This window comes from Callorhinchus milii, unplaced genomic scaffold, assembly GCF_018977255.1.
Source record: "Callorhinchus milii isolate IMCB2004 unplaced genomic scaffold, IMCB_Cmil_1.0 Scaffold39, whole genome shotgun sequence".
Lineage (NCBI taxonomy): Eukaryota > Metazoa > Chordata > Chondrichthyes > Chimaeriformes > Callorhinchidae > Callorhinchus > Callorhinchus milii.
The window spans coordinates 621945-648425 of record NW_024704780.1 but is presented as its reverse complement, the minus strand read 5'-3'; the positions used below and the strand labels follow the sequence as shown (position 1 = coordinate 648425).

The 26481-nt window shown below is 41.5% G+C and overlaps 1 protein-coding gene across 1 annotated transcript in view; it reads left to right on the top strand.

Annotated features, from left to right (window-relative positions):
• Positions 1-303: 303 nt before the first annotated feature.
• The window catches only part of LOC121848079 (utrophin-like), a 92834-nt gene continuing 66656 nt past the window's right edge, over positions 304-26481 (top strand). The window contains 9 exon segments of the mRNA XM_042345311.1: positions 304-334; positions 9200-9217; positions 9220-9260; positions 13740-13832; positions 17011-17088; positions 19822-19914; positions 21450-21622; positions 23304-23362; positions 23365-23418. Coding sequence (XP_042201245.1) covers positions 304-334; positions 9200-9217; positions 9220-9260; positions 13740-13832; positions 17011-17088; positions 19822-19914; positions 21450-21622; positions 23304-23362; positions 23365-23418 — 640 coding nt within the window.

Genomic DNA, 26481 nt, shown 5'->3' with positions numbered 1-26481 from the left:
GTGTGTAAGTTGTCCAGAGACCAGTAGTCATTGTTTTTTATGGAAGGTACAAATGACCTTTACCTGAGAATACTCATTTGCATGTATTCAGTGGCCACGTGAAGAGGTGTTGAAGTTGGATGCTTTGCATTTTGCCTTGGCACCCGGTAAAAAGTGTCCAGTGTTTGAAGTTTGTTTTTGTACACTGGAGTTGTGTTGAGCAGAGTGGTAAATGCACCAGATACTGTCCTGAAGCATTGACACTTATTTCTGTGCTGGAAACCCACTTTTAATCTGTGTTTTTGTATTAGTAAGTGTGGCATGATGGCACAAGAACTTGTTTACACATCTACAGGTATGTGGGGCTGCTTGAAGTAAGTTTTAATTAAACCTTTGGTTCTCCCCTTGGTTTGACACATTCTTATTGATCTAATCGGTTGCTCCGGTCTACTACCTGCTGATAAGGGTGATGGGGAGGGGAGTGACGGTGGGTGGGGAGGGGATATGTAGCTGCTGAAACCTTCAAAGCATATTTTTTTCGAAACAGGAATTCAAGTCATGCACATTTTTAATCTTGTTAGTCTTAAGACTGATAAGGAGAAAGTAACATCTGTTGTGCAGGTTTGTGCAAGCACTGTGCAGTATTCCATAAGTATGCTAAGAATGAACTGAAGTCAGGAAATCTGAGCAATATAGTTTTACACCGTTCAGTTTGCTTAATGTCCAAGTGGAGAGGGTTGAATTAATAATCAATGTGAAGTTTTTTTTAGAAAAAAAAATAAATTTTGTTATGCAAAATCTGACCTAGATTTGATGACTTATTCTCCATGGTCTATTCTCTGTGGTTTATGACTCCAATGAGTGCCTCAGCTCAGGTGTGGATCCCTGACTGTCCAGCGCCTTGGGACGTCCTCCTGATGTGAAAGGTGCTATACAAATGTAATTTGTTTTTGTTATGTTGCATTGTTGTGGTGCTGTAACTGGCACTCCTGCCAGATGGTCTTTATACGTTTCCCAAATGTTCTGCAATTCTGCTCAAGTTGTTCAGCTGAACCAGATCCGGTAATAAATGCTGCCTCTACCAAGGTCACCCACATCAGGAGAACTTTTTTAAAAAAAATAAAAATTTTATGAATTGGTGGAATCTGGATTGAGTGAAAACTGGGACCAAATGTATGTGGTAGTCAGCAGAAGTATTCTGTCCCCTGAAGTGTCTACACAAGGACTTCCAGTGGGGTGTGTGTGGTGGTGGGGGGGTGGATAGGGGCAGGGGACATCTTTATAACCAAGGATGCTTAGCCAGTTTATTGTCACAGTTGAAATGGGTTTACACCACACAACTGGGATTCATTGTAGCACCTTGTTTGTTTTTGGTTCAGTTGCACCATTTATGTGTCACCAATACCCACAATGAGAATAAACGTGCCCAGTTCGGCGAGCTACTGTCACTGTTTTTTTAACTTCACCTGTGAAGGTGAATCTAATCCATATTTGGCAAATTCTTCAGGAGAATATGTATTGTCATTTACAAGTGAATTGGATAAATAATCGAGGCAAAGTATTAAAGAGTACAGCAAAAGATGTATGAGATTAGAACAGAGAAGATCAAATTGGGAGTTAAACCAGCTCAGATACAATGGGCCAAATGTCCTCCTCTTGTGTTGTGTTTGGTTCCATCCAAACCGTATGTTAAGAAATTATTTCTTGATTGTTTTATGTACGTTGGTGTTAGTGTTGAGGTATGGGTATTAGTGCGGGCTGAGGATGTGTGTGGCTCCGTGTGTAGATTTTCTGTTTTAATGTTTTTCAAAGAAGAAGCTGCTAATATGATTGAACTAAGTTGATATGAATCTGGAGAGTGAAAGTGCTGCGGATGAAAGAGTGGATGGAAATAACAATTATTTTGGGTGCAATTTGTATGTAGTCATAAAACGACTACAAGGCAATTCTGGCTATCAGAATCAGTCAGTGTACCCGTAAATTACACAGTTACAACCATGTGGAGGGAAAGCACTGTTCATCTAGAAGGAAGAATACATGGTTCATTACCGATGTGCTTATGACGTGAGCCATCATTATTAGACAAAGCCCTTATCTGTTCTGATAACCTATCTCATGCCGTGTGATCATAATAATTGTTTCAAATCTGAAGTGCTTTGGAAAGAGTTTTGTGTGCGCTCTCCTACAGTGATACGTAAAATTAGTCCTGAAGCATCTGTCAGGGTTCATTTCTCACCCACTGCTTTTACATCAGTTTCATTCTTCAGCCTCTCACTGACGTGGATGAATGCAGCTCCTTCCTCTTGAGGGCTCTGGCAGAGAATCATATTGCCCTCACTTCCTCCTCCCCTTCAGAGGACAGAACAACAACAACGACAAAATTACATTTGTATAGCGTCTTTCATGTTGGGAGGATGTCCCAAAGTGCTGGACAGACAGAGTTACGGAAGCAGGGAGGTCAAAAGCACGGTCGAAGAGAAGGGTCTTGAGATGGATCTTGATGCGGCGAGGGAGGGGGCGAGATGGAGGGACTGCGGGATGAAGTTCCAGAGGGTGGGTGTAGAGTGGCAGAAGGCCCGCTTGCTGATAGTAGGGCGAGCAAGGCGGGGAACGTGAAGCAGCCGGAGCCTGTTGAGCGGAGGGAGCGAACAGGATGGTAGGGGGTTAGGAGGTCGGAGAGGTAGGGCGGAGCAAGACCATGGAGGGCTTTGAAGGTGAGGACCAGGATCTTGAACTGTATCCTCTGTGTGATGGGAAGCCAATGGAGTTGGGCAAGGATGGGGGTGATAGGGTTGCCGAGCCTAGTGCAGGAGAGGAACGGGCTGCAGAGTTCTAGATGATCTGCAGCCTGTGGAGGGAGGAGTTGGGGAGGCCGACAAGCAGTGCGTTTGCATAGTCGATCCTTGAGGGTTTTGGCGGCCTGCGGTGTGAGACAGTGTCGGAGTGCAGGTGGTGTGAGAGGTACAATCTGAACCAATCAAGGATAGCGTCATGGAGGTTGAGGTGAGAGAAGAGGCGGTGGTGAGGACAGAGTGGTCGACGGTGTTGAAAGCAGCAGAGAGGTCAAGGAGAATGAGGAGGCAGAGGGAGCCCTGGTCTCAGATGGACAAAATGTCATTTGTCACTTTGACCAGGACGGTTTCTGTGGTGTGGGCGGCATGGAAACCCAATTAGAGGGGTTCGAGAAAGGAGTGGCGGGAGAGGAAGGAGCGAAGCTGAGAAGCAACAACTCGTTCCAGGACCTTAGAGAGGAAGGGGAGGTTGGAGATGGGGCGGTAGTTAGGGAGTAGAGAAGGGTCCAGAGAAGATTTTTTTAAGGATAGGAGTGATGACAGCAGTTTTTAGAGAGGTGGGAACAGTACTAGACGACAAGGAGAGTCAGTGAGTAGAGGGGCAAGGAGGTAGAGCTGGGAAGTAAGGAGGGGGTTAGGGATGGGGTTGAGGGAGCAGGTGGTGGATTTGATACGGAGTCTCAAACATCTGACGGGTGCTGAGTCTCAAACATCTGACGGGTGCTGAAGGTCAAGTGCTTGGAATAGTCCGCTCAAACAATGGACTGTCAAACAACCTCATTTTTACACCTACTTGATGTACAAATTGCCATCGTTTTAAATCTGCGATCTACTGAAGCCCATAAAGCAGGCCTGTGCATGCGTGATGCACTTTAAAGGCATCAGGGTAGGGGAATGATATGAAAGTAAAATTTTCTTGCTGCTCAGCAGGTTATCTATTAACTTTGTTGAAGGGTCACACATTGCTTTGGGGGGTTTATTTATCTGGTATCTTAAGACCATAAGCAAGCCAATCTATGTAAGTGAGTAATTGGGTGATTCGTTGAAGCGAAGAGGTTGCATGAATTGAAATTGAATGGCGGCAGATCACATATTGATACAGGATGAACAGAGTGGCAAGGTACATTCATTTTGCTGACAGTGATCAATTCAGCTGGAGGTTAATTTAGTGACGATCATTTCATTTATTAATCAAATCACAGCCAAAAGTCGCTTTTCCTTGCAGGGAAAACATTGAGGGGAGATGTCATTTGCAACTTGGATATTCATGGATTGGTTACTTTCTATTCTGTTAAAAGCATGTGTGATGGCAGCAGCATTCAGTAACTCTACCTGCATTAAGGGTGCTATATAAATGCAAGTTTTACTGTTGGCTGTTGAGAATGCAGCAGACGTTCTAGGCCTCAACAAAAGTGGTAGACTGCACCAAGCTGGGTAGAGTTCAGGGAGCCAGAAGAAACAGGAGTCACTCAGAACACAAGGTGCCATTGAGATGCCAGGCTCAAAACCAGATCAGACTTGGACTGGGATTAGAGTGGTCCTAGGGCAGGTGTTTCAACAGGAAAGCTTGCCAGACAGTGCCCTCAATAGCAAGCAATGTGGTTTCAGCTGATTGGACTCCAGCAGTACCCCAGCAGCACAGTCAGGCGTCCCAGAGTCTTGACTCTTGCCTCCCTGTGCCTAATACTCTGGAATTGGGTGAGCAGGATGCGCACAGACTAAATGAGAAATGGAGTTAAACCTTGTCAACAACAACAACAACAACAACAACAAGATTCCATTTATAGAGCGCCTTTCACGTCAGGAGGACGTCCCAAGGCGCTGCACAGTTGGGTCATGACCCGAGCAGGGGGGAAATGGTCAGGGTGAGGGGAGGGAAGGGAGGGAGAGAGGAGGGGGGAAATGGTCAGGGTGAGGGAGGGAAGGGAGGGAGCGAGGAGGAGGAAGAGAGTCGAGAGGGGAGCTGAAGGCACGGTCAAAGAGAAAGGTTTTGAGACCGGCCTTGAAGGAGGAAAGGGAGGAAGCAAGGCGAAGGCACTGGGGGATGGAGTTCCAGAGCCTCGGGGCTGAGAGGCTGAAGGCCCGACCAAATCAATTAATCAGGATCAGGGAGTTGAGAGTTTGTTTACCTATCTTTTGGGAACCAACCACTAAATGCCACAACTGTAAGAAGGAAATTCTAGGAAAAGTGCGTGTGGAATCGTGCACTGATATAATATCAGGAACAGCTGTTGCCTGTGTACGTGTTTTTGTCAGCTTTTCAACTGTCAGCTCAGAATATTTGCCAAGAAATTTGCTGTGAATTGTATGAAAAGACTTCTGGGATTCACATTTCCTTTGGTTGGAGCAAGTTTCCGGTTCATTTTATTAATGAATGCAGATTTGCCCTTGTAAGAATGAGAAGTGCCCATGGGAGAGATTATCATTTGTTGTGCAGTGTTTTGGATCTGGATACTTTCTTTATCAGATTGGCTCAAGATTTTGACCCCTTGTTGCTGTGTGAGTGCATATGATAGGAGTAAATCTGGTCTCTCTGTAAGAACTTATACTACTACTTTTTCCACTGTCCGTTGGTTTAAGAGTTATTTACTGTCCCTGAAGAGAGATACTCCGGCAAAGTACAGTATTTCTCAGTGTTTAAAGCATGTACACTCTGAAAAGTATACAGGGATGTGCCATTTTCTTAACTTTATCTTCCAGATTGTTTGAAAATAGTGCAATAGCTACTTGTACGTTATTTTCAACATGCTGTTTGATTATCATGCTGTTCACTTGTGTTTGGCAGTGGGGGGAGGGTATAATTTAATATTATTTATGGGTAGGGCACAAAGAAACTTCCTTCTATTTTTCAAATAGTCCCATGGGATCTTTAACATGCATCTGAACAGGCAGATGGAGCCGAGATTTAATGTCTCATCTGGAAGTTGGCACTTTCAATGATGCAGTACTCCCCCACTATATTGGAATGCCAGTCTGGACTGAGTTCAAAGACCAAATCTATAGTTTGAACCCACAACCTTCTGACTCCATCTAGCAAGAGTGCTACCAACTGAGCCAAGTTGATATCTTACGAATGCTTCACATACTGCAGTCTGTTTCTTGAAATGTTGCTTTGGAAGTGTCCAGATCATGTCTCAACACCACATAATATGAATATGCAGAGAGAATTTTCTGTAATATTTGCACCTGATCTTTTCAGTCCATTGCATTAAATTTACCTACATAACAATGTTCATTCAATTTCTTATCAAATTCAACTGTTTTGTTTATTTTACAGGGAAAATGCTGAATGAATGTAAATTGTTGTATAGTAGAGCTGATTTTTCACAGTAATTCCCTTCTGAACACCGTGCCAACTCCTCACATTCTATCATCTGTTTCTCTTTACTGCTTTTCACTGTTTCTCTGTTTTCTCTCTCTCTTCATCTCTTTCTCTCTCTCACTCACTGTCTCTCTCCCTCTGTCTGTCCATTTCTCTCTTTCTCTCTCTCTCTCTCAGTCCCACTAACATTCTGTCTATGACTATCTTTTCCTCTGTTTCTCTGTGTTGGAGCCCATGCAAAGTTAATCAAGCCCAGAATCTGGTTGAGACGGTTATGCAAATATTTTCAGACTTGTGCTAGTTATGTTGCAGTCTGCTGTTCTTTTCTACTTTCTAGCTGGTACTGATGATAGTCACTGTGCTGAAAGTTTCAGTGGATAAATACATTGTGTAGTGTATCACTGAAGCCTATAGATCAAAAATGTCCAAGATTTGATCTTTGGACTGTGCGGAGTTGATTGAACACAGTCAAAGATATAACATATGGTCTAGTAACCAACCTTAATAGTAATAATTCTTGATTTGATAGTGCTTTATACTTTCTTTGAGATGTCTCAAAACAACAACAAATACCTCTTTCACATCAGGAGGACATCCCAAAACTCTTCACAGGATTTACTCTTAGGTGTAGTGACTATTTTGTAGCAATTGAGTGACTATCCTCCTTGGTCCAGTGCCCGTTGCCTTTGCTCCACCGGGTCTGGCCTCCTCCTTGTCCCCCGAATCCTCCGATCCACCATCGGCAGCCGTGCCTTCAGCCGCTTCGCCTCGAGGCTCTGGAATTCCCTTCCTCATTCCCTTCGCATCGCTCCCTCTCTTCCTATTTTCAGGTCTCAGCTGAAGACCTTTCTTTTCGACTGGGCACCTTCCTCCCCTCCCTCTGGCTCAGCCCCAGGATCCGTTACTGTGAAGCGCTCTGAGACGCCGTCCAGTGTGGAGGGCGCTATATAAATCCAAGTTGTTGTGGTGGTCAAAGGGGGAAATGTAAGTGAGGTTTGGAGGATGAGTTAACTCCGTAATGATGTACTGACAATGGAAACCACACTTATGTCAAATTCTCAGTAATTTGGTTTGGGGATGCTTAAGATTGGTGGTGGGTTTCTGTTTGATCGGACACCCAGCTGACCAAACCAAAGTGGACATTGGACTCATTGAAAAAACAAAGTGGTCTTTGTATCTTTGGACTGGAGAAGAAAGAATATGTCCTGAGTTTATACAAGTGATCTGTTTCCTGAATTTCTGCTGCAAAGTTTGCATGCGAGGACACTGTTGGGCTTGGTTATAATTTTCCTTCTTTCTTTAACTCCCTCCCCCACCAGAAAAACGCCAGGCTGTGGCACTGAGCTGTCCTCTACCTTTAATATATGTTTGCACCTCGAGTACAGCATTGTGGTGTAATGATTATTGTTTTCTTTCAAGATCGTAAGATTAATTCAACCTATTTGATCTCATCCTTCCAAAATACTCACCCATCATAGCACCAAGCTTTTTTCCACTGAGTCCAGTATCCTGGCTTCAACCACCCTTCATGTTGTTAATTACCCTCTGGATAAAGAACAACTTCTTGGCATCTGTTCTGAAATTGCATATTGCAACTCTTAAACCTATGTCCTCTTGTTCTACTGTATTTCTGCATCCTAAAGTATTGATTTGGGTTTACTTTTCCAATCCCATTTAGAATTTTATACACCTCTATAATGCCCCATCTGAGATGTCGTCTCTCAGATTAAAGAGCCCCAGCTTGTCTAATCATTGATTATAGCTCATTCTGCCAACAGTCTTGATGTGAAAGGTGTTATATATAAGTAAATTGTTGATTATTTTAAAATCTGTGCCTACTATTAGGTGTGTATTGTAAGGTAGCTCATTTTTTTTAAATAAAGCCTTTCTTTGCAACTCATTTGCTCTGATTTATTGGGGTGGGAAACCTAATTCTCAAAGCTCAGTTGTTGGTTATGACAGCTCTTTGCCGAACAGTGTGAGAGGGATCGGCTGCTTTGTTTTGCGGATTCCATCTGAGTTGCTGACCTGCATTACTCAACCTGGTGTGTTTGGATCTTGTTGGTGAAAGGGGAACTTATAACACAGAATGGATTGGAGCTTTGGAAATGTGCTTGTGGACATTCTTGAATTTATTAATCTCCAATCCTTTCTCCCCTCTTCCCTTTCTGAAAAGCCTCTAGCTAATACCTCCTTTTGTTCCTGAATTCCTGCACAGCAAATAAGAGTGGTAAACCTCCAAGCTAGAACTGATGACCTCTCAACTGCTTTAATTAAAGTAATGCTTAGACATGCCAGTTAAGTTTAATTGGCGCTTGAAGCTTTTAGGAAATATTTGCATTTTTTTACACTGATTGATGTAGGTTGTATGTGTTTAGCTTAATAAAATTAAATTCCTTTCTCGCTTGATTTTGGATATTGGCATGGAGCAACCTAAAGTTGAAATGATTTTGGTTTGCAAATGTAATCAAGAATTTGTTGTTTTGTACAAACCATTTCACATCTGACCTTGTGATCTTTTGTCTAACCTGATTGACGGTGCAATATTGAAATAACCTGTATGATTCAAAACGTGCAGTATACACATGTAATTTAGTTAGCTAAGAATAACCTCTTGAGACAGTGAAACAGTGGTAATGGGAGCCAAATGTATAGATATGCCAGAATCACTAGATTAACCTCAAGTGTCAGTGAAAACGATTTGAAATAGACTTTTCCCTTAGTATGGTAAATCTCTGGTTTTAAACTTGATTTTTATGTCCACTGAGCCTTATTAACAAGAATAGATGTAATGGCAGAGAATCTAAGGGTATTGAAATCTCCTGTTTTACACCGCATCATGTTCCATGGCTCTAGCAGAGACAGACACTTGCACGTAAGCTGTTTGTAGGATGTCGATGTGATATGCGTGAGTTAGTGGGCTGGTCTCTTTGGCTGGTCTGTGTGTCGAGCAGTGTAATGGTGGGTAACTGACTCTCTCAATGTGCCAGAAATGTAGTAGGGGGCTTTCAGTTATGATGCTAACAGAGTATGAGAGATTTTGGAGGAGATATTTTAAACAAGATTTAATTTCATGCTTGTTAATGGCTGTTCTATTGTGTTACAGATGAACACGATGATGTACAGAAAAAACATTCACCAAGTGGCTCAATGCTCGCTTCACAAAGGTAAAGCAAATGGGTAACTCTGGACATCTCTGCTTTCCTGGGCAGCTCTGCTCTACCTGGTGCCAAATTAATAAAATAGCTACAGGCAAGCCCCCACCTGGAGCTGAACCTTCAGTCACTCACTCTCTGAAACGGCTTCTCTCTCTCTCCCTGAAAGCTAGTTTTTTTAAAAAAGATCTTTTTGACCATGCCTATTGTGACCTCCCATTTCCACCCTCCCCCAGCTTAGTGTTGGATTCCCTCTGTAAAGCTCTTCGAGACATTACTTTATATGAAGGCTATATAAATACAAGGTATCAGCTTAGGTAGGAAATAGTGTACATGGACGCAAAGTGAAAGCAAGCAAGAATTACTGAATGCTGAGGCAGCGAGTCAATTGGCAAAGTAAAAGCGGGGGGAGAAAGGTCAGGCAAAGACAGATTTGGAGCAAATGATTGTTTTTGTTTTTGTCATGAGACAGTAAGTCGTTTACCAGAAATAGATCTCTACATTCATTGTGGTGCATGTTACTCAAATATTTTCCATCCATTCCATGTGAAGTGCCCTGTTTATTTTCTGTTCTCTGTTTTGTTTTGCAAGTTGCAATTGATTATTTTGGGGGTTCAAATCCCTTGATGTTCAAATTGCAAATGTGCTGGTGCGTTCAGTGATTGTTACTTCAAAACAGAACAAATGTATGTAAATATTACATAGATTGAGAATAATTAGCAACAGCACCATTGGATACTATTGTGAATTATCATAGCTACAGTATGTGAAGTCTGTGTTGGACAGGCTCTTACAATGCCCTCCAGTTTTTCACTAATAAATTATTATTTATTATTATTACTACTAATAATTAAATAATAATCCTTGCATTTAATATGGCACCTTTCACATAAAGATAGTTATATGGAGTGATATACCATGGAAACAGGCCATTCAGTCTGGGATTGTGTTGATACTCTACACGAGCCCACATCTACCCTGTTCCCCTCTCCTATACTTCTCTATTCGCTTCTCCCTCACAATGCAACACACTTTCTCTTGAATACATTCATGGTATTTTCTTCAGCCACAGCTTCCGGCAATGAGTTCAGGTCTGGAGGATCTCTCAAAGTGCTTTGCAAGATTTTACTGTAAAATGTGTATTTTGTAGGTGAGCATAAAAACTTAAAATGTTTATAATGGCAATAAAGAAGACCTTTAGGCTAATGGTATGAGTGCTGGTGTTAGCTCCCCCACGGGACAAATCCACTCTGATCGCTTTTCTTGTATCTGTTAATATTTTTCAAATATCTTTCCAATTTGCTTTTAAATGCTGCGATTTATTCGCTTCAACTGCTGGTGTGGTAAATCATCGCGTATTATATCAATATCTGTGTAAAGCAATTTGTTCTCCCCTCTCCTTTTTTCCTCTGGTAATCATGCTGTGCTAGGAGACTATTGGGCTGTGCATTATTGGTTGCCAGATTCTCATTAGCAAGCTATTCTCAGGCATGGAATTACCGATTTTCTTTTTTTCTCTCTCTTGCTGACATGCTCTTATTTTGCTTTGCTGGTGGCTATGGAGCCCTGGACACTGAGCCGTATTTTGTTAATTTAAAACTAACTAGTTATCAATAAACCCGACATGTGGTGCTACATATCACTCTGCTGTGACCTGCTGTAGGATGAGAATGAAGTTAAAGTGACACTATTGGGAATTCTGTTCAAGTGGTTCCTGGTTTAAATGATCACAGGGCTTTTCTGTGTGATGGAGCAAATGACACACTATACTCACACACACGAGAGCAATATGGGACAGAAGTAGATGTTTTCTAATGGGTCTACTGTGATGTGGTGGGATGATTTTACTGATCTCACCTGGAAAATGGTGGTTGTGGTGTGTGCACGCGAGAGGGAAAGATGCCAGAGGCGCGCTTAATGAGTTGAGATGTAAAGTGGCCCTTAATGAAAGATGGGCATTGTTTCCCCTGATAGCAATAATCCTAGCCAGGTTTATTCCTGACTGCAGTCTTAGAACATAAATAGGAGCAGGAGTAGGCCATTTGGCCCCTCGAGCCTGCCCGCCATTCAATAAGATCATGGCTGATCTATTCTAACTCCACCTACCCGCCTTATCCCCATATCCCTTAATCCCTTTATCCACAAGAATCTATCAATCTCAGTCTTGAATATGTTCCAGGACTGAGCATCTACAGCCTTGGGGTAGCGAATTCCATAAATTCACTACCCTCCTGAGTGAAGAAGTTTTTCTTCAAAAAGGGCTTACCCCTAATTTTAAAACTGTGACCTTGTTATAGTTTCTCCAACCAGGGGAAAAAGTCTCCCACTATCTATTCTGTCGTGCCCCTTTGTAATCGATAAGTTTCTATAAGTTAGGTTTCTATAAGTCACCTCTTATTCTTCTATATTCTAGAGAATATAGGCCTAAATTGCTCAACCTATTCTCATACTCATCCCCCTCATCCCAGGTACCAACCTAATGAATCTACGTTGTACCCCCTCCAAGCCGAGTACATCCTTTCTTAAATAGGAGACCAAAACTGCACACAATACTCTAGGTGCAGTCTCACCAGGGCCTATACAGTTGCAGCAAGACTTCCCTACTCTTCTAATCCTTTTGTAACAAATGCCAACATACCATTAGCCTTCCTAATTGCTTGCTGTACCTGCAAACTAACTTTTTTGTTACTGGTGTACAAGGACACCTAAGTACCCTCTGATGCTAACACTATCTAGTCTCTCCCCTTCTAAAAAATAATCTGCTCTACTGTTTTTGCCACCTATGTGGATGACCTCACACTTCCCTACATTATACTTCATCTGCCACTATTTGCCCACTCACCTAGCCTATCTATATCTCGTTGCATTTTTTTAATGTTCATCCCTCGGTGTTTACTCTCCCTCCTAGTTTAATGTCATCTGCGAATTTGGATATATTAAGTTCCAATGTCCTCATCTAGATTGTTGATGTAGATTATAATAGTTGAGGCCCAGCACTGATCCTTGTGGCACTCCACTAGTCACATCCCGCCAATCTGAGAAGGACCCGTTTATCCCTACTCTTTGTTTTCTTTCTCGTTAGCCATTCTTCAATCCATGCTAATATATTCGCCTTAATTCCATGGACCCTAACCTTGTGGATCAACCTTTTATTCGGTACCTTATCAAATGCCTTTTGGAAATCTAAATACACTACATCCGCTGATTCCCCCCTATCTAATGTCCTCAAAAAAACTAAAAGATTTGGAAGCACGACTTCCCTTTTGTAAAGCCATGTTGACTCTGTCTAATCATATTGTGATCCTCTTAAGTATCCCACTACGACATCCTTAATTAAGAATTTTATCCTTAATCTAGAATTTTCTCTACCACCGATGTCAGACTAACTGGTCTATAGTTCCCATTTTTTCTCTCCCACCCATCTTAAATAGTGGTGTGATGTTTGCGATCTTCCAATCAATGGGAACCGTTCTTCTGAAGACACGTCCCTGCTTTGTTGATGAGAAGATTGTGTTCCTACTTCTCTACGGCTATAGGCACTATATTCTCAGTTGAAGCAAGCTGAGTTTAATTTTTTAATGACTCCATGCAAATCATTAACCTTTCTAGGAGCAAGACATTTTTTTGTTCTGACGAATTGAAATGAGGAAAATCACAGCGATGTCGGGGACGTCCTTCCATTTCCCAACACGCTCCACACTTCCTGTTCTATAACAACAACAAAATTACATTTATAGAGCGTCTTTCACGTCGGGAGGACGTCCCAAGGCGCTGGACAGACGGGGGTCAGGACCCGAGCATGGGGAAGGGGTGGGGTATGGTGAGGGAAGGCAGAGAGGTGGGAGGGCAACTGAAGCACGATCGAAGAGGAGGGTCCTTGAGATCAGTCTTGAGGGAGGCAAAGGGACTGTGGGATGGAGTTCCAGAGTGTGGGGGCAGAGAGGCTGAAAACCCGGCAACCGATAGTAGGGTGGGTCGAGGGGGAGACATGGAGCAGGCCGGAGCCCGCTGAACGGAGGGAGAGGGCGGGTTGGTAGGGAGTCAGCAGGTCAGAGAGGGAGGAGGGGACAAGGCCCATAGATGGCCTTGAAAGTGAGGACGAGGATCTGGAATTCAGTCCTCTGAGGGATGGGGAGCAGGTGGAGTCGGGCGAGGGTGGGAATGATGGGGGTCACAGAGCCTGTTCTACCTATGTATCCTCTAGATTAGTAAAGTTTACTGGACGCTGGGAACATAGTGCATCCCTACACGTATAAAATCTTACCAGAATTTTGTTAGTTTTAAAGTGAAGCTCGTCAGCTGTAACTCTTAATATCATGCTACAAAGATGTTGATTTGGTTAAGATTGACTTTGTGATTTCCATCCACTCTATCAGTGAGGAGAATGTGGGGCTTGCTTCCTGCAATTGATCTGGCCATTGATGAATTCATACAGCTGTTCTTTATTCACTTTGTCAATTGTTACACTTTCTGATTTATCTTCTGGTACAGAGTGGGAAGCCACCAATCAAGGATCTGTTTGCAGAGCTGCGTGATGGACGGAAGCTCTTGGATCTTCTCGAAGGACTCACAGGAAAACCATTGGTAAGGCAATTGGTGCAGTGTGCTGTCCAGTTGTTTTAAATCAGTTTAGTGCATTTAACATTAATTTCCTAGTTTTCACTGTTCTAGTTCATGGCAGTAGGACCCTGCCTTGTGGGGCAACTCACTATTCAGATCACTTCTACCGACTCTTTTTTTCATTGAAACTGTTGATGAAACAAATCCCAAACTCACTAAGGAAGGCACCTCAATAATAAGAGCAAAAAAGAGCATGCAGTTTCTGCAGTCTGAAAATAATAAGGACTATATTAAGAATGTGAGATTTATTTGGATTGCAGCTGTGAATCTGTTCTACCAGATTATTATCATGGCAGATTTTTAAATGTTCTTTCCCCATATCTTTTTAATGTTTTTTCTGAATACTCCTAATTTATATTTTTGCTGTATTGGGGTACCTTGTATCTTGGTATTTGGAGGTTCTTCTGTTGTGTGTTCATGCTATGCTTATTGATTTTTGTGGCTAGGTGTTGGGAACCTTCTGTTAACCATTGCTTGGCTGACTTTGAAGTGTGGTGGGGAGCAATGACTCTGTCTTAACAAACAGTTTTAATTCCAAAGGCTATTTTCTTTCTCTTCCCTGGATATTTTTGTTGCCAGTATTAATTGAGAGGTACTACTGTAGATTTACCATTACAATAAACCCCTGGGAATTGACATCGTGACTTTTTGCATTGAAAAGTTTCAAAATACTTCACAGTAATTATTGTCAAATGCAATGACTGTGTAATTTGTTGGTGAACATAGTAGCTAATTTGTATACAGCAATACACACAGACAGACAGGAGATGAATAACTAATTTAACTCCCTTATTTTGGCTAGAACAATATGAGAAATTCCCTTTTTTCGAATAATGCTCTGGGTTCTTTAACGTCCACCTGAACAGGTAGATGAGACCTGAAGGACGGATACAGTTCCCTGTGACTATTAATTGGAAATCTTGTTTGTTGAAGTAATCTCCTTCTCCATTCTGGTATTGATTTTTTTTTGCGGTGGCTGACCTCCAAGAGACACAAGAATGTTAATCGGTTTTGTCAGATTTCTGGCCACTGAGCACTGTTGGTAAACAGTGGGACGCTGGAGCACATTGGGAACACGACTTGCCAACCGCCTGGTCTCTATGGGGATGACTGTTTGCTACAGAAGGTTGATGAATGGCCAGTACTTGAAGGAGTTTCCAGAGTGCAGTTCTCATTTAATTAGGTTCCCTTGTCCGACACATTGCTTCCTCTTGGAACAGAGCCTTGACCTGTCCTCTGCCTTTATATCTGGACTTTTTATGCCACTTAATGTAGCAGGAAAAATGTACGCGTGCCTCTTTGAGTGTCCTGCCATTCTACATGTTTCCTCATCATCAAGTCTCTCTCTGACTTCTTGGGCGAGATCTGAATTCCCGTTGTGTGGAATTGTGCCGGATTGTGCCAAACAGTGGTTCAGTGTGTTGGATTCCCATTGCATCGTGCCATCCCTGCCCACTCGGGTTTCATTTAAAGCCAAGATGGAAACAGTGCAATCAAATGAGAGCAAAGAATTATTAGTGACTTAAAGTAGGTGAGCTTTATTATTGGAGGGCTATGGAAATTCGAACGATGGATTGCACTTGACTTGAATTAGGTGCTGGTGGAAGGTTCTTTGAGGAGGTAAATCATTTTTTAGGCAGTCTGTTGAGGATGCTGTGGACATAGTAACAGAAGGCTATTCAGCTCCGGGAATTTGTGTCTACCAGATTATTGATTCATTTTTTATGCCCTTTCCCCAATAGCCCTACTTTATATTTTTGCTGCATTGGGGTACCTTGGTATTTGATCCACCAGGTTTAGAGGTTGTTCTGTTGTGTGTTCATGCCGTGCTCATTGTGGCTAGGTGTGCACTTGTTGTTTCTTTCAGTTTGCTTATGTTGCTTATTTCTTTCGTGTCAACCCATTGCAGCCGTGTTGGACTTGGGCATCACATATCTGCAGTTATATATGGTATTTAATAGTAATAAAAATAATTAAATACACTTGCATTTGGTATAGCGCCTTATCACTTCGTTGAAACATCTCAAAGCGTTTCACAGGATATACTATAAAGTATAGTGATTGTGATTTTGTGGGCAAAACACGGCAGCCAGTTTGTGCACCACTGCGCCAGACTGATGCATAAATTGTAATGTTTCCCAGTAGGATCATTTGTTCCTCAGCTCTTTGGAAAAGTTCTCATGTCACAATGGCCTTGGTTTCATTACTGTAAACATAAATAAATGGTTTTCCGAGCACTTTGTATGTGCTTCCATTTTCATCGTCTTCAATTCAGTAGTTGAATTAGATTGTTGTAGTGATGCCAGCCTTGAAACTATTGGATGGCTAAAGCAGAGGAAAGTTTTTTTAAAATTTCCTATGTTTTCTGAATTATTTTCATGTTGATGCAGACAAGCATTCATTTCATGCATTTGATTGTGCTGTGAACTATTTAGCTGGTGGAGGATCATGTTTATGTGGTGTGAGTTGGTGTGGGTGTTCTGCTAATTTTACATAATGTGGGGAAGATGCCAGATTTGCAGGGTGTACTGCTGACTGTGCTTGTGTTTGGCTGAAACGCTGTATTTACAAAACATCAGCTGGTTGGCTGGCATGCTATGCTTGCAAGCTGGACTTCTGTTGGTGTTTTGGATGTGTTCAACCGTCTGCCTGTCAAGGTGGATGTTAAAGATCCCATGGCACTATTTGAAAAGCGAAGGGAGTTTCTCACGGTTTGCTGGCCTGGATTCCCCCAAATAATATTGGTTATTCACATTGCTGTGTGTGATTGGGATACTGTGTTTGCCTGCAAAATACAAGCGCTCTGAGACACCGTCTGGCGTGGAGGGCGCTATATAAATCCAAGTTGTTGTTGTTGTTTGCATTACAACAGCACATTGTATTTGCAGGACGTGAGCTAGTTTGGTTGGCACTCGTGCTTGTGGGACACACTAACTGCACTTATTAGAATGGTACACCAGCTAAATGCATTTCCAGGTTGTGAGAGCTGGTTTGGCTGACACGCTGAGCTTTTAAGAGTTTGTAATATGTAGTTATAATCTGCCTTAAAATTTTCGGTACAAATTTAGAAACAACTGCAATTTTTGTGATGGTTTACAGTTTTGCCCGTTTCAGCTTTAAATGCCTCTTTCTCTCTTAACAGACCAAAGAACGTGGCACTACCAGGGTCCATGCTCTCAACAACGTCAACAGAGTGCTGCAAGTGCTACACCAGAATAATGTGAGTTATTGGCTGCTTTCTCCTTATTTTGATTTATGGCTTTATGGTCGTTAACCTTGTGAGGTAATTATTTGGGGATGCGTGTTGCTTTGCGTGGAGTTTCTTCGCCAGCTGACACCAGAAATTCCATTCATTTTTAACATTTCTTTCTCCAAATCTTTACCCTCCCCTCTCCTGAAGGTATTTGATTTCCCATTCCAGTGTGGTATTGTTCTTCAGACACTGGTTATCAATTGTACCCCCACCATCTCGTAAAATGAGCTAACTCCACACAGTGCGGGATTCAAACCTACAGCATGATAGTCTTTATGACAAAACGCTGCAGTGTATTTATCCACCAGAACAACAGGGAAGATGAAATTCTATATTTTACAGTCAAACGGAAGATTTGGTCATGACTGTACATCTCAAACCGGCTATTATACAAGTTGAAGTTAATATTTCAGAAATATTCTGTAAAATAAATTTTGAAAGTGGCACAAAATTGTAATCCTGTTTCCATATGAGATGAGGCGGGATGCATTATAAAAATGTCTGAAATTAAAGACTTCTCGCCAGTCTAATTGGTGAATTGCTGAAAGCATATGCATCTAGTGAATTAATATGGAAAAGTGTCAGATAGGCATTGGAGCACTGAACTGCAAACCCTCTCCCCATTTTTTTTGGTGTGGTGGGAGTAGTGCCTTGTTAACAGGTGTCATAATAGACAAGTAAATTGTGTGTTAACCTGCCGTTGTCTGTGATTGAATGCTACAGGATGTTACCCCTACCTCATCTCTTCACCAGAATCCTGGCTGAGATTAACCAATTCCTGCAGTGAGATCTTAATGGTGCCTTAATGTTGTAGACGAATGTTAGTATTATGTGACAGCTTTAAAATATGTTCCCAACAATCCTTATTCCTACTAATTCCTATGAATCGATTTAAAAAAAAAAAAAAAAATTAATCTCGAACGTGGGTGATGCTGACAGTTCCGGCATTTAATGCCCTTCCCTGGGAGTCTTGAGAAGGTGGTGTGGTGAGTTCTCTCTTTGAACCACTGCAATCTGTGTGGCAATGATAATAATAATAATAATAATCCTTGCATTTGATATAGCGCTTTTCACGTCGGGAGGACGTCCCAAAGCGCTTCACAGAATAGACTGTAAAGTGAATTGACTGTATATTTGTGGGCGAACGCGGCAGCCAATTGCGCACAGCAATGTCCCACAAACAGTCGTAGATTGAAAATGACCAATTTATTATTGTTTTGTTTTTGGAGGGATTATTATTAGGCGTGTGGAGTAAGGAAACTTGCCCAAGGTTTCGCCCTGCCTGGAATTGAACTCAGGTCTCTCACTTGCAAAGCGAGTGCTCTAACCACTGAGCTACAGGACTCCACAAATGATGCTGCCACAATGGTGGGGTCGTATGACATGTTGTTCTCCTGGATGTTGGTGATGGCAGGGCTGGGAGATGCTTTAGTGGGGCTTTTAGTGAGGTGTTCACATCCCATTTTCCTGCAATAGATTGAATCTGGGAGAATTGTAGGAGAAATTTTACATTAAAACGCTGTCAGAAAAATCAAGTGAACGTTATTCCTCCCTTCCTTGGCATACTGCGTGGGAATTTTGAAGGAAAGAATGCTCAGTTTACACTATTTATGTGCTTAGGAGAAGGAACTAGAGGAAGAAGCCTACAGGGAAAGAATGTTAGATCAAAGTCTTTTTGTTTTGAAGTTTTTTTGTTGGGTGGTTGTACTTATTTAAAAACTGTCCGCTGTTTAATGGAATTAGTTTAAATAACTTAAGGTACTGTAGGAACTATGTGGTGCATCATTTCAGTGTTACACTGTCCTGTGAAAAAAAAGATTTTTAAAGTACCTATATGTTTTGCAGGGCTATGGGGAGAAAGCGGGGGTGGGATTGAATTGGATAGCTCTTTTCAAAGAGCCGGCACAGACAAGATAGGCTTGTTTCTCTTTCTGTGCAGTATAATTCTATGATTCTATGATGTTGAATGTGCAAAGAGCTAGTTTCATCAAATGACACAGTTGGACTTTTTAATACAGTCTCACATATATAGGTTAATACTACTTAAGATTCTTGATGCAAGTTAAATTAAGTCTTTCAAAGTTTGATTTATAATAATAAAAATTCTTACATTTGATATAGTGCCCTTTCACATCATCGAAGCGTCTCAAAACATTTCACAGGAATTAGTGTAAAGACTCGTGCGCAGCAATTTTGCACACAGCAGTGTTCCATAAACAGCCATAAGTGAGTGACCAATTTTATCTGGTGGATTGTTGGCCAAGACACTGGGAGAAACTCCCTTCTCTTTTTGAGTAGTGCATTGGAATCTTTAACGTCCAGCTGAACAGGTAGAGGAGCCTTGGCTTATCTTGTGTGAAGCTTCCCCAGTACTGCACTAGAGCCATCTTACACTATGAGTTCAACCTTCCAATGTGGAGTTTTAACCTACAATCCTTAAGAAGCGAGAGTGCAACCAACCGAGACACACACACACTGACACCTGGCTTATTTACATCTATCAATTCATAGGCTTGTTTCTCTTTTTCTTTTACTGTTTAAGTACTAAGGGCATATGTTATTTTAAAGGCCCTCCCTTGTAACCTTGCAGCGAATGGGTAAATATTAACTCTTGAGATGTAAAAAGCCTCTTTCAGTTTACGGAGGCTGTTTTTTGGTTCGGCTTTCCAATGACGTGTAAGCCTATCGTTCATCTTACAGGTGGAGCTGGTAAATATTGGGGGAACGGATATTGTAGATGGAAATCACAAATTGACACTTGGGCTGCTCTGGAACATCATTCTGCACTGGCAGGTGAGTGAACTCCCGAACGGTCAGGCTGAGTGTGGCTCTGCTTTGGATTGTTTGTCTGCAGTGTTGGAGCGTTGCTGCTAATTGTTTGCAATTACTTGATGCATTTCTGCATTAAATGGGCAAGGGGTTGCTATCTGTTGGATCTATGTCTATGTTGCTACCTTTCAGTGTACAGTAACTTGTGTTAGATGTGTTAGATGTAAAATGTAATTGTTTTCAGCTTCTGCAACAAGTTTGAGTTCAGGATATTTGGGCACTTAGGAACTGCCTGGGAGATGACCCAGAAGTGCCACTATCCCAGAAGTCATGCAGCATCATTTCCCCTCCTAGGTTGATTGAAATCCATCTCCTCAATAAACAGATAAAGGGACAATGAGGTGCTTAAACTCTATACAACCTCAAAAATGCTGCTACATGTTTGCACTTCTAATCTTTTTTTGCTGGAAAGAGACTTTATCATGACTTTCAGAACCAATTAAAATCATCCACCAGAGAATTGTGGTTGAAGTGAGAGCTGCTGGGATCATGGCAAATTGCAAATGAGCTGGAAAATAAGGAACTGCGTTATTTAGCAATCTTTACAGTTTTCATTGGATAGCTTTGATCATTGCTACTTATTTTGTCTTGAATGTTTAAATGAGAAATAGACAGATACTTGGCTAGTAGTCAAATTAAATGCATAAATAATAATTCTTGCATTGGATATAGCGCCTTTCATAATGGGAGGATGTCTCAAAGCGCTTCACAGGATTCACTGTAAAGTGTAATGACTTTGTATTTTTGCAGGGGAACGTTGCAGCCAATTTGCACATAGCAATGACCCACATACAACTATAAAGTGAATGACCAATTTTATCTAGGGGATTGTTGACCAGGACATTGACTGGTAAATTCATTGAGACGGTCTATATATTCAAACTTGCCATCAGTGCTACTTCAATCAGCTGTTCATTTGCAAATGAGCAGATCGGCAAAAATAATCGCTGCTGATTTGGTAATTGACAGAAGGTGGAAGTTATTGCCCCCTCCAGGATCAAAAGAGGGTTTAGATTCACCATTAGATGGAATTCAACGCTTGGGAGACTGTACATAAAGCACACATGAGACAATATGTTGGATACCGTGCAGCAGCAATCACAGGACTTGCTGAGCTTTGAAGAGATTGTGAAAAACGTTCTCTTGGGGGCTGCAAAGCATGACCTGTACTGTAATCCTGAGGAGAATTAAAAAGGATGGATGTAGTAAGGTATATTGTGTGTGGCTAGAGGATGCGAGGAGATGGGGAAGCCACCTACTAAAGCTTGAAGGAAGATTTCTGTGAACAGATCACTACTTTCCTCAATGAATCTGGACTCAACTAAAATTTCCTATTTCAAGAAGTAGCAGAGAGAGAGAGGCGGGGATGAAAATGATCTGTGTAACTGCTAAAGGCCCATTGACTGGACAACGGGGATTGAACTAAATAGTTTAAACCTTTGTGACATGAGGTTATTTTGACCATGTTTTAATTACCGATGCATTTTAACTTGATACAGGTCAAGGATATAATGAAGGCTATTATGTCGGATCTGCAGCAGACGAACAGTGAGAAAATACTGTTGAGCTGGGTCCGCCAGTCAACCCGACCCTACAAACAAGTCAACGTCCTGAATTTTACAACCAGCTGGGCAGATGGACTTGCTTTTAATGCCATTCTCCACAGGCACAGGTAGTTATTGGTCAATAATTGTGCCTATATGTGCATGTGTATATGTGTGTCTTTGTGGTGTGTATTTTTGGGGAAGGGGGAATGTCTATTGCTGGTGATGTGTGTGTGTACACCTGGTGGAGGGATTGTATACACCGACTGTGGGTGTGTATGAGTGTACATACACCACTGGGGTGTGGATGTGTACACCTGGTGGAGGGGTTGGGTATGTTGTGTGTGTGTGTGCCGCCAGTGGGGTGGGGGAGGGTGTATATTGCTGATGGTATGTTTATGAGGTGTGTATGTGTGGAGGTGTGGGGCGGTATGTGTACGATTGTTCATGGTTTCTGTTTCAAAACTATTTACAACTAATATTTTTATTAGTTTTCAATCTAAGATAATCCTTCCATTCCAGCTGTTTGATTGGAACCTCTATCTATCTTTAAATCCAACTTTTAGACTGCCCTCTTCGACTAAACCTTGGTCACCTCTCTCTCCTCCCCTGTTTGGTGTCCAACCCTGCCACTATACAGCACTGCAAGACACTATGCTGCGTGAAGGGCACTATGTAAATACAAGTTGTTGTTGGAACTTATTGGAGGAGGAGGCAAAATGGTTGCAGACAATTAGAGGGTAGTAGAGCTTTAGTTTGTAGGTATTGGGAAATGGTTTCCCAGTTAAAGCTCTTATTATTGCACTGATTGTAGACTGACAGTAGTCCTTCTTTTAGTAAGGTACAGTATCTCTTATCAGTTTGCTCCTGGCTCCCAGAGCTGCAAGATTGAAGTTTAACCATTTGCATCTTGACCAAACAAGGTTTTATATCTTTGTGCTGATTGTAACAAGATCCAAGTAAAAGCAGTTCCCAATATTGGGTTGAAGAGTTTCCAAAATTCTGGATGATCTTTCATTTTGAGACGATTTGGTCTGAATACTGAGACTGTGAAAAATAAGTGGTAAAATGGCCTCGGATGTTTTCACAGATAGCTTTCACAGATAGTTCATGATCCCAACACAGCTCAGTCCATTTCTGCAACTGACATTCACAAACGTGTACTTTGCAGTAGGAGGTCAGTGATCGGGAGCAGAAACATTAGGTGTGCTCCAGCCCTCCTCTAAGTCAGGGATACAGGCCGGTTGTAACCCTGCCTCCACCACCACCCTTGTAGAAGTTGACTAATTTTCTCCTGAAGAAGGAACTGAAGCTTGTGGGACTTACTGGTCTGTTCATTGACTTATTGAGGGAGACCAACCTAAGCCTTTGGTGTGAAGCTAAGATGTCAACCTGGCTCAGTTAGTTGTACTGTTAACTCTGAGTCAGAAGGTTGTGGGTTCAAGCCCCGCATTCTGATTTTAATCTCACATAGTCTAGGCTAATATTCCAGTACACTCCTGGGTGAGCGTTGCATTGGCAAATGACTATTCTTCAGATGAGACGTTAAATTGAGTCTGCCTAGTCAGATGGATGTTAAAGATCCCATGGCATTATTTGAAAAGAAAAGGGTGTTTCTCTTATTGTCCTGAACAACAATCCCCCAGATATCATTGGATTCGTTTGTGGGATATTGCTGTGTGTAATTGGCTCTTGTGTTTGTCTACAAATCTACAGTTACTACATTTCACAGACAACTCTTATTAATATAGTTTACAGTTTTTTAAAAAAATAGGGAATATTTGTTTTAATGTTTTATGTCTTTTACAGACCAGGCTTGTTCAGCTGGGATAAAGTTCTGAAGATGTCTACTGTGGAACGGTTGGATCACTCTTTAATTTAGCCAAAAGTCATCTGGGGATAGAAAAACTTCTGGATCCTGAAGGTAAGTTACAACAATTTGTCTGCTGTGGGACCATACTGAGAATGGGCAAAGGACACTCTACTGCTCTCTTCAAGGACAGCAATGTTCCAAATTTCTCATTGTCTGATTGCTGATGTATAGACATATGATACTATTATTGAACATTGAAAATGTAAAATTTACATCAGTGAACTAAAAATCCTTGTTAATAAGAATTATTTAGCGCTATATCTTGGAGTACTCAATACATGGAAAATGAAACTATTACTTACTTGTGAAAAAAGATGCAACCTTTGCTCAGAAATCATTTGCTTTTATATACATCTTTAATCTGTGATGGTGGAGTAGGGAAGGCAGGTTGTCAAATTTATTTTCTACTAGCTGTACCCGTTTGAGCTCCGCTTGCAACCAAAGGATCCAAAATGTAGATTGTCACACAGGCAGACACACGTTTCATCTTTATCTATACTCATCTGGGAAGACTCCTGTGGAAGGACTTTGTGCTTCAGTTTCATTTAATAGGCCTTCTCTCTTTTGTCTAGCATTTTTACTTATCCTTGAAAGGTTTGATTTTCGCTTAGGCATCTTTATATAATGATAAATGTATAATTTATAATCACTGGGACGTCCTCCCGACATGAAAGGCACTTTAAAAGTTTTATTTTGTTGTTTTTCCTGCCACTTGGCTATGTGCATGCTCTATGACGCAGGATGCCACAGCCCCACGGTCAGCCGGTGTGGCCTCCAGGTATAAGTGTGGTGTGTGCGTACATACGTACGTGCTGTGTGACACACAATGCCACAGTGGCACTTTGACTCGGGAGCCACCGGGTGTAACTACAGCAAAAAATGCAAAACTGAAAATAACTCGTAAACGATAGGAGATACCGGTCCAAGACCTTTCCGATGAGGTATAAATCATGTCTCTACGTCAATTGGTTATCGAGATCCTTCTTGAAGCAAAGACAGACATTGACGCTTTATTAGTATAATTAGTATTATCATTCTGTAGATTTATAAAATGTAGATTGATTACTGAGATTAGAAGCCTGATATTGCAACATTGCTCAATGCTATACTCAAGGTTGTTGGTGGGATTATGCATTGAAGAGCTGGGCCCTCCATGGATCATAAAATGATTTGTAATAGATGCCATCAATGTCACGGCTTTCTGGTGCACTAAAATAGGTTGTGCAACTGTAGTTTAAGATGACAGTGATCTATCTTAGCAAGTCTATGAGCAGGACTTATCCACTGTCAGTCATATCTAATTTTTCGGTACTAGGGGAGGTTGTCATTTCTGTCAACTTAATTTTAGCTTGTCTGTACAAAAATCTGTGGTATGCCCTCTGCCTGTGCAGCTATCAGTCTTCATGGCTATCTCTGTCCAGAATGGGCCTCACCTCCATTTCAAATGGAAGCAGTATCTCTAAGTTGAAAACATTTTTGGACCATTTATTGGGTTGTGAAATTACTGCAGTCAATTTTTCTTTGAATTGACCAGGCAAACTGCACTTTTGCAGTGAAAAAGGCATTCCTTATATTTTTTTAAACTTTCTAATTTACAGAGGTTTGGGGAAAGAGCAGGTACATGGAACTGAAAGAATTGCTTTTAAAATAGCCAGCATGGACATCATTGGCCGAGTGACCTCTGCGCTGTAATTTTTCCAGTTACTACGGTTACTGACTCCCCACTGTTTTCCTGGCTCATTGGATGGTAAAAAGGAAAGTGTTAAAACCTTGACTGAGATCACCATCCCTGTTGTAGGGGTGCTGACGTTCCCCATTGTAACCCTGGCTGAGTTACGCTGACTTAGCACTGATCATGAATCCAGTTTGCATCCTTGAAGCCTATATAGGACTTAGTGCTTTACTGACTGCTACTTTTACCTACAGAGCATTGGGGAGCCCCTTAAGAATTTTTTTAAAAAATGGAGTGCTTGTAAGTATTCAATGATTGCCCATTTATACTGGGGATTGACAAGTCCATAAATTGTACAAATTCATAATATTCGCTTTTAATCAATAGGCTAGTTTTTCTAGGAGCACCACATGATGGATTTTACTCGATATTTGTAAATAGTGTGTTGTTAATGGTCCCTGTAAATGGAATGTGTTGCACTCTGGTGAGTGCAATACAGCAATTAAAATCTCCAAGTTGACTAATGTTTAGCAAGTTATTGGTTTTGCTCTTTAAATATTCCTATGTTGCTCATTATTAAAAATCACTGAAGAGAAAATGAAATGTCTTGATATCTGGTGATTAGCACTAGTTATGTCAGTTGTACACTGGGACCTGCCAACAAATGAAGGAATATTGCTTCAAAGGAATATCTCCAATAACCTTTCTTAGAATTGAATACCTAAGGATTTGGTGCTTTCCCTTTCTACTGAAGGAACCTACATGAGAGCTGAGAGCCCGTTTCAGGTTCATTCAAACACTGCTGGTTTCATTAGAGATCTCTGAATTCACTACAGATATTGAAATGCGTAAATTAAATATTTTCGGAGGAAATCCTTTGTTTTACATTTTTACAGCTGTGGGGCTCCATTTGTTGTAAAGTTTCAATGTGGAAATAAAAGTTTGTAGTGTGGTTTATAAATTATATCCTTAAAGCAACCGGTTTGTTGAAACTTACATTAAGTAATCTCTTGAGTGTTCTGTTCTTTGATGCACTGCAGTTTCAATTAATGTTTGCCCACCTCTTACAAAAATGCACACAGAACTTCCCTCTGTGACCCATTCCTACTGCACTTTTTCTATGTTTTTCTATGAATTTGACCAGAGAAGATCTCGTGAAAATCGTATTTGGTGCAAGATAAATAATGGACGCCTACAGCAGGCACCTGGAGGAGGATAGATTAGTTGTTTGGATCTGTAATTCACTGCCCGGAAAGGTGGTGCAAGCAGAATCAATCACAACTTTCAAGAGAGAAGTGGATAAATATTTGGGAAGGACAAATTTGCAAGACTATGGGGAGAGCGGGAGAGTGGGATTCATTTGTATAGCTCTTTCAAGAACCAGCATGGGCACGATGAGCCGATTGGCCTCCTTCTGTGCTGTATAATTCTATTATTAACAT